This window comes from Schistocerca cancellata, chromosome 3 (assembly GCF_023864275.1).
Source record: "Schistocerca cancellata isolate TAMUIC-IGC-003103 chromosome 3, iqSchCanc2.1, whole genome shotgun sequence".
NCBI classification, from domain to species: domain Eukaryota; kingdom Metazoa; phylum Arthropoda; class Insecta; order Orthoptera; family Acrididae; genus Schistocerca; species Schistocerca cancellata.
The window spans coordinates 149,334,168-149,349,835 of NC_064628.1; the positions used below are offsets into that span (position 1 = coordinate 149,334,168).

The window sequence follows — 15,668 nt, forward strand, 5'->3', positions numbered from 1 at the left end:
TTGTATTATGGCGAAATAGGGGAGATAGTACCACAGACATGATACGTGCATTGGAGTGGCAATCATTAAACAAAGGCGTTTTTCGTCGCGACGGGATCTTGTCATGAAATTTCAATCACCAGTTTTCTCCTCCGAATGCGGAAAAATTCTGTTGGCACCTACCTGCATAGACAGAAATGATCATCACGATAAAATAAGAGAAATCAGGGCTCGCACAGAAAAATTTAAGTGCTCGTTTTTCCGGCGCGCGTACGAGAGTGGAGCGGTAGAGACAGCTTGAAAGTGGTTCATTGAACCCTCTGCCAGAGACTTAACTGTGAATAGCAGAGTAATCACATAGATGTAGAATTAAGGAGTTTATTGAAATATAGATCCCGGAAAACCTAATAAACAGAGACGGAGCTATGAATTTAAACGAGGTTTGGTATTCGGTACTGAATTTATTGTCTCGCCGGGCATCGCATCCACAAGAGCTGGGAAACGCTGAGGAAATAAGCGTTTCACGGAATATCGATGCGGGATCCGAAAAACAAAAGAGCATCAAAGGGCGCAATGGGAATCGGAAGTGGAACTCGACTATAAATTGTGATGCGAGACAAACAAATGTTCGCAGTATGGCTGGAGCGCAGACGCTCAGTACACGCAGCACCTGAGAATGATGGCTGGGTTGCTGGACGATATGCTGTGCATAAAACGGTAACAACAGCGCGGCTGAACACCCGGAAACACATCATTAATCAAATGGTTCAAATGGCTCTGAGCACTATGGGACTTAACATCTATGGTCATCAGTCCCCTAGAACTTAGAACTACTTAAACCTAACTAACCTAAGGACATCACACAACACCCAGCCATCACGAGGCAGAGAAAATCCCTGACCCCGCCGGGAATCGAACCCGGGAACTCGGGCGTGGGAAGCGAGAACGCTACCGCACGACCACGAGATGCGGGCACATCATTAATCAGTCACGCCGAGAGAACCTGACAGACCACTTTGAAGTGCTGAGTGCTACTGACAAGGAATTTTAGATCGATTCCGTATTCCTGGATTTCCGGAAGGCTTTTGACACCGCTTTTGACACTATACCACAGAAGCGGCTCGTAGTAAAATTGCGTGATTCTGGAATATCGTCTCAGTTATGTGACTGGATTTGCGATTTCCTGTCAGAGAGGTCACAGTTCGTAGTAATTGATGGAAAGGCATCGAGTAAAACAGAAGTGATTGCAGGCGTTCCCCAAGGTGGTGTTATAGGCCCTTTGCTGTTCCTTACCTATATAAAAGATTTGGGAGACAATCTGAGCAGCCGTCTTCGCTTGCTTGCCGATGGCGCTGTCGTTTATCGACTAATAAAGTCATCAGAAGACCAAAACAAACTGCAAAACAATTTAGAAAAGATGTCTGAATGGTGCGAAAAGTGGCAGTTGATCTTAAATAACGAAAAGTGTGAGGCCATCCAAATGAGTACTAAAAGGAACTCGTTAAACTTCGGTTACACGATAAATCAGTCTAATCTAAAAGCCGCAAATTCAACTAAATAACTAGGTATTACAATTACGAACAACTTAAATTGGAAGGAACACAATAAAAATGTTGTGGGGAAGGCTAACCAAAGACTTCGTTTTATTGGTAGGACACTTAGAAAATGTAACAGACCTACTAAGGAGACTGCCTACACTACGCTTGTCCGTCCTCTTTTAGAACACTGCTGCGCGGTGTGGGATCTTACCAGGTAGGACTGACAGAGTACATCGAAAAAGTTCAAAGAAAGGCAGCACGTTTTGTACTATCGCGAAATATGGGAGAGAGTGTCGCAGAAATAATCTAGATTTGGACTGGAAATCATTAGAAGAAAGACGTTTTTCGTTGCGACGGAATCTTCTCACGAAATTCCAGTCACCAACTTTCTCAAAAAAATGTTGTGAAATCTTATGGGACTTAACTACTAAGGTCATCAGTCCCTTAGCTTACACACTACTTAACCTACATTATACTAAGGACAAACACACACGCCCATGCCTGAGGGAGGACTCGAACCTCCGCCGGGACCAGCCGCACAGTCCATTATTGCAGCGCCTGAGACCGCTCGGCTAATCCTACGCGGCACCAACTTTCTCCTCCGAATGTGAAAATATTTTGTTGACACGGATCTACATAGGGCGGAACGATCACCACGATAAAATAAGGGAAATCATAGCTCGTACGGAAGCTATAGGTGTTCGTTCTTTCAACGCGCTATACGAGATTGGAATAGTAGAGAATTGAGAAGGTGGTTCGATGAACCCTCTGCCGGGCACTTAAATGGGATTTGCAGAGTATCCATGTACATGTAGATGTACATACCTTTAGAATTTAGCTCCCCCCCCCCCCCCAAGTAAACGAAAAACATTATAGTCACACCATTTTGCTGAAAATTGACATGTTGGGAATCGTGGTAGTAATACTATAAGTTTTGTAAATGAAACAGCGACCACCCACAAATATGGTTTAAGGTTTATTTGGATCAAATCATGAACAGTCTCTGATTTCTTACAAATCCATCTTCAGACGGTTGTTACAAGTTTCGTTGTTTTCTTGTTGCGGCGTCGTTTTGTATCCACTGGTTACGCTCACAGCATGAGCAACCTAACATCTTTATGACTGTAAGATCTTTGAAAACAATCTTTATGTGACTCACGAGAAGCTGGGCCAGGCTTTGTAAATGTTTATCGTGTGTGCTGCCATTAAATTGACCATGTAGTGGTGTAAGGCGTTTTTCAGGAAACTGAACAAAATTCAGGAAACTGAACAAAATTCACAACAAACAGATAGGGCGACTTCGTCACACAGACACATACAGCAGGTAAGTAAGTTTAAATAATTTTAAAACCTTTTCTTAAACGCTTCGAAAGAAGTGATAAGAAATAAATCTGTCGTAAACTTTACCAAACAGTGAAAAAAAGTTTTCTGTCCATTCTAGTGCAGCAGACCACTAACGGATACAAAAACGAGGCCCCAGCAAGAAAACAACGAAACGTATAACAATCATCTGAAGATTGATTTGTAAAAAATCTGAAACCGGACATGGTTTGATCAAACTAAACCTTGTTAAACCATCCTTGTGACTCGCTGCTGTTTCCCTTCGTTGTGGTGATGCAAACTTCGAACGAATGTTTTCAATTTTACGATAAATGATAAATGCACAATACTTCGATTTTCAGAAGGCTAGAAACAATTTAATTTATTAAAACTTTTCGCTGACTGGTAGGTGTTGTTACATTGAGGACAGCTGAGCCCAGTAAGGAGTGAAGGACTCAAAGAACAATATAGGGAAGAAAAAGAACAATTTAAAATGTGTAATTTTCGCAAAGTAATGGCCGCTCATAGACGTCGTGTTACGTGACGACTCGTCCTGCGGCCTGTCTTGCAGATAGGTCGCTGACTGGCTTTCGGTGGTGTTGCAGGTCCAACCTGACGCAGCGCTTCCTGGTGACGGATGAGGCACTCGCCGCCATGGACTCGTGGCCCACAGTCTCGTTGCCGGGCTTTGAGGGGGAGCTCAACAAGTCCTCCTTCATCAACAGACTCATTGAATTCAGGTAGGTGCTCGCAAACACTGCCGCAATAAACACAAAGTACAGCGTACTGTCATCAGAAACGGCTGTAATCTGATAACAGAGCTGCGCCAAGCAAAGACCACAACATCAGACTGACATAAAACCATGGGATATGCACTACATTAGCTTTCTCCATTGCAAGTTTGTGGTCTCACAGATGATACACTGTTGGTGACAATTAGGTTGAGCCAACCCTCTGTGAAGCATTTAGAGAGTAATTTGGCGTGCCATGTTTGAAAGTAAAATGAAGTTCAAGAACAACAAAGGCTTTGCTTCAATATGAAGCGTACCTTTATTAAACCACACGCTATGCTACGATTTTGCGGAAGCCTGGTTGGTATTCGTCTAGAAGATGAGTGTTGTTGTTGTTGTGGTCTTCAGTCCTGAGACTGGTTTGATGCAGCTCTCCATGCTACTCTATCCTGTGCAAGCTTCTTCATTTCCCAGTACCTACTGCAACCTACATCCTTCTGAATCTGCTTAGTGTATTCATCTCTTGGTCTCCCTCTACGATTTTTGCCCTCCACCCTGTCCTCCAGTACTAACTTGGCGATCGCTTGATGCCTCAGAACATGTCCTACCATCCGATACCTTCTTCTAGTCAAGTAGTGCCACAAACTCCTCTTCTCCCCAATTCTATTCAATACCTCCTCATTAGTTATGTGATCTACCCATCTAATCTTCAGCATTCTTCTGTAACACCATATTTCGAAAGCTTCTATTCTCTTCTTGTCTAAACTATTTATCGTCCATGTTTCACTTCTATACATGGCTACACTCCATACAAATACTTTCAGAAACGACTTCCTGACACTTAAATCTATATTCGATGTTAACAGATTTCTCTTCTTCAGAAACGCTTTCCTTGCCATTGCCAGTCTACATTTTATATCCTCTCTATTTCGACCATCATCACTTATTTTGCTCCCCAAATAGCAAAACTCCTTTACTACTTTAAGTGTCTCATTTCCTGATCTAATTCCCTCAGCATCACCCGACTTAATTCGACTACATTCCATTATCCTTGTTTTCCTTTTGTTGATGTTCATCTTATACTTTCTTTTCAAGACACTGTCCATTTCGTTCAACTGCTCTTCCAAGTCCTTTTCTGTCTCTGACAGTATTACAATGTCATCGGCAAACCTCAAAGTTTTTATTTCTTCTCCATGGATTCTAATGCCTACTCCGAACTTTCCTTTTGTTTCCTTTACTGCTTGCTCAATATACAGATTGAATAACATCGGGGAGGGGCTACAACCCTGTCTCACTCCCTTCCCAACCACTGCTTCTCTTTCATGCCCCTCGACTCTTATAACTGCTATCTGGTTTCTGTACAAATTGTAAATAGCCTTTCGCTCCCTGTATTTTACCCCTGCCACCTTCTGAATTTGAAAGAGAGTATTCCAGCCAACATTGTCAAAAGCTTTCTCCATGTCTACAAATGCTAGAAACGTAGGTTTGCTTTCCTTAATCTTTCTTCTAAGATAAGTTGTAGGGTCAGTATTGCCTCACGTGTTCCAACATTTCTACGGAATCCAAACTGATCTTCCCCGAGGTCGGCTTCTACCAGTTTTTCCATTCGTCTGTAAAGAATTCGCGTTAGTATTTTGCAGCTGTGACTTATTAAACTGATAGTTCGGTAATTTTCACATCTGTCAACACCTGCTTTCTTTGGGATTGGAATTATTATATTCTTCTTGAAGTCTGAGGGAATTTCGCCTCTCTCATACATCTTGCTCGCCAGATGGTAGAGTTTTGTCAGGACTGGCTCTCACAAGGCTGTCATTAGTTCTAATGGAACGTTGTCTACTCTCGGGGCCTTGTTTTGACTTAGGTCTTTCAGTGCTCTGTCAAACTCTTCACGCAGTATCATATCTCCCATTTCATCTTCATCTATCTTCTCTTCCATTTCCAAAATATTGTCCTCAAGAACATCGCCCCTGTATAGACCCTCTGTATACTCCTTCCACCTTTCTGCTTTCCCTTCTTTGCTTAGAACTGGGTTTCCATCTGAGCTCTTGATATTCATGTAAGTGGTTCTCTTTTCTCCAAAGGTCTCTTTAATTTTCCTTTAGGCAGTATCTATCTTACCCCTTGTGAGATAAGCCTCTACACCCTCACATTTGTCCTCTAGCCATCCCTGCTTAGCCATTTTGCACTTCCTGTCGATCTCATTTTTGATACGTTTGTATTCCTTTTTGCCTGCTTCACTTGCAGCATTTTTGTATTTTCTCCTTTCATCAATTAAATTCAGTGTCTCTTCTGTTACCCAAGGATTTCTACTAGCAATCGTCTTTTTACCTACTTGATCCTCTGCTGCCTTCACTATTTCATTCCTCAAAGCTACCCATTCCTGTTCTACTGTATTTCTTTCCCCCATTCTTGTCAATAGTTCTCTTATGCTCTCCCTGAAACTCTGTACAACCTCTGGTTCTTTCAGTTTATCCAGGTCCCGTCTCCTTAAATTCCCATCTTTTTGCAGTTCCTTTAGTTTTAATCTACAGTTCATAACCAATAGATTGTGGTCAGAGTCCACATCTGCCCCTGGAAATGTCTTAAAATTTAAAATCTGGTTCCTAAATCTCTGTATTACCATTCTATAATCTATCTGAAACCTTCTAGTATCTCCAGGGTTCTTCCACGTATACAACCTTCTTTCATGATTCTTGAACCAAGTGTTAGCTATGATTAAGTTGTGCTTTGTGCAAAATTCTACCAGGCAGCTTCCTCTTTCATTTCTTAGTCTCAATCCATATTCACCTACTGTGTTTCCTTCTCTTCCTTTTCCTACTACCGAATTCCAGTCACCCATGACTGTTAAATTTTCGTCTCCCTTCAGTATCTGAATAATTTCTTTTATTTCATCATACATTTCTTCAATTTCTTCGTCATCTGCAGAGCTAGTTATCATATAAACTTGCACTACGGTAGTAGGCGTGGGCTTCGTGTCTATCTTGGCCACAATAATGCGTTCACTATGCTGTTTGTAGTAGCTTACCCGCACTCCTATTTTTTATTCATTATTAAACCTACTCCTGCATTACCCCTATTTGATTTTGTATTTATAACCCTGTATTGACCTGACCAAAAGTCTTGTTCCTCCTGCCACCTAACGTCACTCATTCCCACTATATCTAACTTTAACCTGTCCCTTTCCCTTTTTAAATTTTCTAACCTACCTGCCCGATTAAGGGATCTGACATTCCACGCTCCGATCCGTTGAACGCCAGTTTTCTTTCTCCTGAAAACGACGTCCTCTTGAGTAGTCCCCGCCCGGAGATCCGAATGGGGGACTATTTTACCTCCGGAATATTTTACCCAAGAGGACGCCATCATCATTTAATCATACAGTAAAGCTGCATGTCCTCGGGAAAAATTACGGCTGTAGTTTCCCCTTGCTTTCAGCCATTCGCAGTACCACAACAGCAAGACCGTTTTCCTTAGTGTTACAGGGCGAGATCAGTCAATCATCCAGACTGTTGCCCCTGCATCTACTGAAAAGGCTGCTGCCCCTCTTCAGGAACCACACGTTTGTCTGGCCTCTCAACAGATACCCGTCCGTTGTGGTTGCACCTACGGTACGGCTATCTGTATCTGTATCGCTGAGGCAAGCAAGCCTTCCCACCAACGGCAAGGTCCATGGTTCAAGGGGTGGGGGGGGGGGGGAGAAGATGAGTAGTAGTGAAGTCCGTCGAATACTTGCTCCGTGTTCAGATACCTACTATTTCAGAAGATAAGTAGTAGTGAAATAGTAGGTATCTGAACATGGGGCAAGTATTCGACGGCCTTGCTCAGTGTGAGAAGAATTGGCGCGGTAATCAGAGGGTTCCTATCTTTGAGTTTCGTAACAACATTTTTTTCCTGTATGGGGTTGTTAGCTCCCTTAGGGAGATTGTCTTCACCACGCCTCTAGAGCCCTCTCTGCGCTATGTTGTAGGAAACTGAAAAAGATAAGACCGTTGGTAACGCATGGCTCAGAAACACGGACAATGACTGTATCAGAAGAAGAGAAGATGGGAGAGAAAAATATTAAGAATGATTTTTGGAGCCTTGTATGAGGCGGGGCAGTGGATGATAAGGAGAAACAAGGAACTGTATAGAAATCCTGACTTGGTAACTGAAATTAAGTGTAACAGATTGAGATGGCTGGGCCATGTAGAGCGAATGTCGGAGGATCGAGCTGTCAAAAAGGTTTACACAGGAAATCCAGGTGGCAAAAGGAGCGAAGGGAGACCGCGGAAACGATGGCTGGGGGATGTGGAAAATGATTTGAGTGGAGTCAGGAGGTGAGCAGAAAATCGTCAGGATTGGGCTATGATCATCAGAGATGCCAAGGCCCTAAATGGGCTGTAGCGCCAAGGAGTAAGTAAGTTAGTAATCAGAGGGTGCCGTTGTACCATCCTTACAGATGTATTTATTGTTTCTCCTTAACTGCTATCGATTTCAAATACAAAAGGTGTTAGCCCCGTCATATAGCGTCGCAGACGATACAGAGTGTTCGTTTTAACTTGAGACAACTAAATATCTCAAAAATTACGCATCGTATGAAAAAATGCTCTAGGTGAGACGTTAATATTAATAAAAGGGTCGTCGGACTGCGCTGCCACTGGTCATCTTCTCATCAGCCCTCCTGCGTGGGTGGGGTTCAACTTCGTATTTTCAAACAGGAACCGTTGTTGCATGTTCGGATTCTACGTCAAAACATACATTTCACGTCACTTATGTCTCCCAGTCACAACCTTTATGCTCCCACAATTCGTGTTTCCCGCACAGGAAGGCAAATATTACACCATCATTTGAATCTAATGGTCAACGTCTGTGTTTATACAGCGACTGCATCTTCAAAAGACAGCGTCCTTCAGACATGCATGCTTTTTGATGATACCGTTTGGCTCGATGAAACATGGTTGATTTTTTTTTAAATGCTGGAAAGAATGCTGGGTCGACAAGACCACAGCGGTTATACGACGCCCGCATCTCGTGGTAGTGCGGTAGCGTTCTCGCTTCCCACGCCCGGGTTCCCGGGTTCGATTCCCGGCGGGGTCAGGGATTTTCTCTGCCTCGTGATGGCTGGGTGTTGTGTGCTGTCCATAGGTTAGTTAGGTTTAAGTAGTTCTAAGTTCTAGGGGACTGATGACCATAGATGTTAAGTCCCATAGTGCTCAGAGCCATTTGAACCATTTTTTGGTTATACGACAGCTCCGATCGGCAGAGGAAAGAGAATTATTGTAACGATTACTGGATATTCAAAAGCTTTCATTTCTGATTGTTTGCTCTAGTTCATTTCTAAAAAGACCTCCGACTAACACGTAGACATTTTGTGGACTGCCTTGCTTCGAAACTTAACCGAAAAATCCTGTAATTGTTGTGGATAACGCTCCATATCTTAGTGTTATGCAATGTCAGGTGCCCACAAAGGCAAGGAGGAAGAAGGACATCTTTTGCTGGCTAGAGAAACGTCACACACTTGTTGATCGCCATATGAAAATCGCATAATTAATAGAACTTGTATGCAACACGTACCTGTGTGTCCAGTTTACCTCATGGATGAAATAGCGAAATAATGCGGGCATGACGTGCTCAGATTTTCACACCGTACCACTGTCATTTGAACGTATTGGAACACATTTGGGATCATATCAAACGTCACATTATTGCAAATAATTTAAAAAAATTACCTTGACTGAAGTGGAACGCCTTTAGACAGACTCAGTCAAAAAAATTACACCACATGACTGGCAAAAAGCAGTGAAATATGTGTAAGGAATGGTGCAGGAAACATCAGGCATACTAACACCGCATCGAAGACTTGATTACATCTATCAGTACGAGCAGCGACTCTGATTTAAGCGGTGTTTTCACATTGCACGAGACTAGTGAGTAGCTACTTTAGTGTGTTTCTCACTACCGTTAAATCTTAACGTTTGTGAATCTATTTCGATTACATTCTTTTTCTTGTAGCGAGACTAAGAAACGTTGTTCAGCTAGCTGCTGTCGCCTCCTTATGGTACGTTAGGCTGCGATTTTAAATAAATTTCATTTTGTGTAGACTTCAAGAAGTTATTTCAATGTCGGTACCAGTTTTCGTTATATGTAATGACAAGAAAGAAATTTTCCCAAACCCAAAAATTTCCCTAATTTTAATAACAAACTTAAACCCGCATTAATTAAAATTAAGAAAATATATTTTACTGATCTAGAAATAATACTAAGAGATGCATCATACGTGAATTTTAGAATTTTTACATTATTTTTGTAGGAGATAGAGGTTTTAAACTTCGTGCTTATTACGAGCTGAATGTTAACATAGTTGTGTAAAAACGGCGTTTACAAAAGCTTGTATACAGCAAATTCAATACAGTATGCAACAATGAAAAGATTCGTTGCCGTGCCAAGTATTTTGGTAGTAAATGAAATGAAAGTATTATTGTGAGTTCGATAGATTTTAGATATGACTTCATAAGTTTGAAGCTGTTTGCGAACGGGAAAATTTTTCCTGTTTCAAAAAAATTAACGCAGCTCTGGTCCTAATTAAATGTAAGAACATATTTTTGGCATGCTGAGAGGCAGTGTAGAGATCTACATGTACTTGAATTTGAGACTTTTGCCCTTAATTATTGTCAGAGATAGAAACTTTAAAGTGAATTTTATCGCCACGCAGAGACATGTGGTGTGGTAGCTGCCTGCAGACCGTACTTGCAGCGGCAAAGTCAGGGCCCAAAATCAGACTTCAGTGGGAATGCAGTGTCTATTCTGGACAAAATATGGCTTTGAACTCCCCTCCTCTCTCCTTTTCCCTCCCCACTCCTTCCCCCGTCATTTCTCGTCCCTATCCTTGCATTCCTGCATGTCCCCGTGTTCCCGTTCCACCCCTCCTCCCTCTCCTCAAAAACTGCACAGTGAATTATAACTATAGAACTGCAATCCATTTTTAGAACTTACTGTCAATATCAAAGTGGATACCACTGCACACATTTTTAAGGTTTAGCCTGTCGGGTAAAAAGTCGGTTATAACTGCTGTCTTTAAACCCTACGCTAAACTTCCTCATGGCACATACAAAATCACTTATTTTAATTATTTTCTTACTATTGGAAACCGAATATTACGTTGATAAACAATAATTTCTACTTCTATAATCGGATAGGCAATTAGTAAATTATGAACAGAGTTACTATAAAACGTGGAACTTACGAACTACATGACATTCTTTTCGACAGAGATGGAGTCATACAACATTAAGAATGGCTAGGAAGATACTGCGAAAAAAATAAAACTAATCAAACTTTGATTAGTTTTATTTTTTTTCGCAGTATCTGAACATTAGTTGCAGTAAGACCGCCAAAAGCTTCGAGATTTTAAGTGATGTACACAGTGTGTCCATAATCAAAATTCCAGTTTCAAAACGTTGTAGAAAGAGAAATTTTGGAAACTTGTGGTAAGTTCTATGGGACCAAATTGCTGAGGTCACCGGTCCCTAGGCTTACACACTACTTAATCTGTCTTAAACTAACTTACGCTAAGGACAAGACACACACCTATGCCCTAGGGAGGTCTCGAACCTCCGAAGGGGGGAGCCGCGCGAATCGCGGCAAGGCGTCAAAGACCGCACGGTAGAAAGAGAACCACTGGTCAGAATGAAGTCAAAATCGAATAGCACGTTATTGGCGCAAGGAGAAACATTACGAAACAAAAAAATTTAACAAATATTTTTCCAATAGACGGCGCTGTAAATAGGGTCAGCTACAAATGATAGATGGATCGAAATACGGCGGGCATGGTTTGAGTTGCACATCACACCTACCCATACTGCTCACTGTGCTCGACTGCACAAATTAGGTATACGCATCCATCACGGGAGGGAAGTATCAAATCTGATGGGAAAAACTGATTTTCAATCATCCTGAGTCCAAAAACCGCACTGAAAACGACGTCGGTTTTTAATTGTCTTAGAGCACAAAGCCGCATAACAAGCAAAAAGACACCGATTTCTAACTGTCGTGAGACTGGTGCAGGACACATTCAGTATGTTGTCTACCGCTTCGTGCCACAAGATGAAACCGAGAGCCAGAATTTTCCACAACAAATCGGTGTGTATTGGAGATCAAGTTCAGAATGGATTGCGCTCTGAGCGCCTTCAGTTCAGCTACGTTCATAATTGGAGCACTAAACACAACGTTTTTTCCGATAACCCCACAGCCAGAAGTTACACGGATTGAGATCAAGTAATCTGGACGGCCAGACCGTAGGGAAATAACAGCTGACAAATTTAGCATTTCGGAAATCTCTCTGCAGCAGCCACTTCACTGGCTTTGCAATGTGCGAAGGAGCGCCACCTCACAGAAGAAGGATCCTACCTTCATATCCACGCTGTGAAGGGTTGGAATGACGATAGCGCGCGAAAGACTCTCATAGCGTTTACCAGTTACAGTGTAGCTAACAGGACCAGCAGGACTCATCACCTTTGCAGAATGAAGTGGTACCGGCTGATGTGTACACTTTTTCTGTTATCCATATTCTGCAATTTTGCGTATCGACATGTAACGGCCATTTATTGTCCACTTCCATGCGAGCAAGTAATTCCAGAACGAACGTCTGTCCTGCTGGCAGGTCAGCTGGTATCAGTTCCTGGCTAGCAATGCTGGAAGTTTTGTATGATTTTATGCACCGTCTCGCAGTCATGTGCAGCGTTCGGGCAATTCTTCGTGCACTGCATGTTCGCGCTCCACCAGTCGGCGCTTCCTGCAGTGCTGTGGCCACATCTTCGACAGACGTAGGATCAACTGCTTTCCTTTCTCTGCTACGCTGCACTTCAAACGAACGTGCCTTTTCAAATTTTGTAATCATTTGCTCCAGACCATTATCATACATCGGATCAAAGCCTTTTTTCATACATCTGAGTGTCCGGAACTTCTGCAGGGCTACTGGTTCACAGTCACCTTCTTGTAAAAGAGCTTTACCAGCAACGCGCGACCTTCATGGAGAATGTAGTTTTGGGAGTCTCGGACGCAAACTGAGAACAGCCGTTTGCCGCGCGTCCGTTGGTGTGCGTATTACGACGCTTACAGCACCATTTGTCGATAAAATTTTCGTTAATTTTTTTCCCATATATTGTGCTTCTTCGACCTATTGCTTTCCTTGTTGCCCTCGGTCGCCTGACGAAGGCCTACAGGGACCGCAATTAGTTTGTCGGCTTCTGTGAATTTTGTTTGGTATCAGAGGGTACCTCTGTTATTTTCACATTTTGTGAATTTTCTGTTGCAGTTGGAGTGGCCTGCTTGTATCCCACCACGGTTGATATTGGCTGTTTGACATCGGAATAGCTTGGACATAATTTATCGGCTGGCCTGTATTAAAAGAACATTGCGACGGCTGCCAATAGCTTGGTCCTGGTTGCCGCCAATATTCGTAATTTCCGCGCATATTCTTTGGCTTATCTTTGTACGGACTGTCTGGTCTGTGGTCATTCCGTCTTTTTCGGTTATTAATGTCACTATGAAAATTTGAATTCTGATTGTGATGCTGCCGTCGATTACTATTCGGCTGTTGGTACTCTTCGGCTTTCCTGTAATCCTTGTTATTATTATCGTTGTAACCACAATCTTGGTTGTATTGGTTTCTATTACTGTTATTGTTGTAATTGCTGTATCCATAAGATTTATTTTTATTTTGTTTAGGACTAGCTGCACCCCTATTTCCCTTGTTTGAATTCCATGAATTCTTTCCGTTCGGACTGTTTGTATTTCTGGTGACATCAGAAGTTCTTCTGGCGTCCTCCTGCACAAGACCCAAGGAATCGATTACAGACAGAAATTCTTTAAAGTCTGTGTCTGTGACATTGAACAGTTTCTCTCTAATGTGGATTTGTAGTCTAGCTTTTATTACTCGTAACAAATCTCTAGTGGTAACTGGCTCATCCCAGTATCTGGTCAAGTTAACATATTTTTCAAAATATGTCCTTAATGAACCTGATTTCGGATTATCGACTTCGGCATTGTATACTACACTCCTGGAAATTGAAATAAGAACACCGTGAATTCATTGTCCCAGGAAGGGGAAACTTTATTGACACATTCCTGGGGTCAGATACATCACATGATCACACTGACAGAACCACAGGCACATAGACACAGGCAACAGAGCATGCACAATGTCGGCACTAGTACAGTGTATATCAAACTTTCGCAGCAATGCAGGCTGCTATTCTCCCATGGAGACGATCGTAGAGATGCTGGATGTAGTCCTGTGGAACGGCTTGCCATGCCATTTCCACCTGGCGCCTCAGTTGGACCAGCGTTCGTGCTGGACGTGCAGACCGCGTGAGACAACGCTTCATCCAGTCCCAAACATGCTCAATGGGGGACAGATCCGGAGATCTTGCTGGCCAGGGTAGTTGACTTACACCTTCTAGAGCACGTTGGGTGGCACGGGATACATGCGGACGTGCATTGTCCTGTTGGAACAGCAAGTTCCCTTGCCGGTCTAGGAATGGTAGAACGATGGGTTCGATGACGGTTTGGATGTACCGTGCACTATTCAGTGTCCCCTCGACGATCACCAGTGGTGTACGGCCAGTGTAGGAGATCGCTCCCCACACCATGATGCCGGGTGTTGGCCCTGTGTGCCTCGGTCGTATGCAGTCCTGATTGTGGCGCTCACCTGCACGGCGCCAAACACGCATACGACCATCAATGGCACCAAGGCAGAAGCGACTCTCATCGCTGAAGACGACACGTCTCCATTCGTCCCTCCATTCACGCCTGTCGCGACACCACTGGAGGCGGGCTGCACGATGTTGGGGCGTGAGCGGAAGACGGCCTAACGGTGTGCGGGACCGTAGCCCAGCTTCATGGAGACGGTTGCGAATGGTCCTCGCCGATACCCCAGGAGCAACAGTGTCCCTAATTTGCTGGGAAGTGGCGGTGCGGTCCCCTACGGCACTGAGTAGGATCCTACGGTCTTGGCGTGCATCCGTGCGTCGCTGCGGTCCGGTCCCAGGTCGACGGGCACGTGCACCTTCCGCCGACCACTGGCGACAACATCGATGTACTGTGGAGACCTCACGCCCCACGTGTTGAGCAATTCGGCGGTACGACCACCCGGCCTCCCGCATGCCCACTATATGCCCTCGCTCAAAGTCCGTCAACTGCACATACGGTTCACGTCCACGCTGTCGCGGCATGCTACCAGTGTTAAAGACTGCGATGGAGCTCCGTATGCCACGGCAAACTGGCTGACACTGACGGCGGCGATGCACAAATGCTGCGCAGCTAGCGCCATTCGACGGCCAACACCGCGGTTCCTGGTGTGTCCGCTGTGCCGTGCGTGTGATCATTGCTTGTACAGCCCTCTCGCAGTGTCCGGAGCAAGTATGGTGGATCTGACACACCGGTGTCAATGTGTTCTTTTTTCCTTTTCCAGGAGTGTATTTTACGAAGTCGCTCTTGAATAGACGCCGACCAAAATTGATCTAAAAACGCCTTTTCAAAGTCATGAAATGTTTTACAAGTTTCTGCGGCATTTAATGCCATAATGACGCATCACCAGAGATATGTGATACCACAAATTGTATCTTTTGTTCTTCTGACCATGATTTTTGGAGAACACTTTTGAAATTACGGATAAGTACAACAGGGTGTACGTTTCTTTTGCTTCCTTCATTGAAGATCTGAAACGTCCGATGCTTGATGAGACTCTCTTCATGCATCAGAGTTATTAGTTGTATTGAACTGCTATCATTTGCAGCTGTTGCATTTACCTTTTTACAAGTACACTCTGCTTCGTTATCATGATTGTTTCTTGTTGTCACGCATTGCTGTGGCAAACTCATTTGATTACCAAAGTCTGGTTTTCTTTGCTGTACAAGATTCGGTGTAGAATGTTCCGTGTACGTTTGCCTGCCAGCATCAGTGTTGTTATTGCTGCATACTGACAGATTTTGTGGGTTACGGTTTTCAGGATACATCGCTCTGGCTATCTCAGTTTTGACTTGCCTATGAATTTCAGAAGGAATATCTTCCTGCAATGTTTCGACAGCTGTGGCTCGAGCTTTGAATCTATTTTCAAGTTTATCCA

General features: G+C 43.5%; 1 protein-coding gene across 2 annotated transcripts in view; it reads left to right on the forward strand.

The window, feature by feature from the left end:
- LOC126174770 (receptor-type guanylate cyclase gcy-19) overlaps positions 1–15,668 on the forward strand; it is a 492,286-nt gene that overhangs the window by 164,844 nt on the left and 311,774 nt on the right. For both annotated transcript variants that reach the window (XM_049921109.1, XM_049921111.1), the window contains exon 3: positions 3,443–3,577. In XM_049921109.1, coding sequence (XP_049777066.1) covers positions 3,443–3,577 — 135 coding nt within the window. The remainder of the gene's footprint in view (positions 1–3,442; positions 3,578–15,668) is intronic.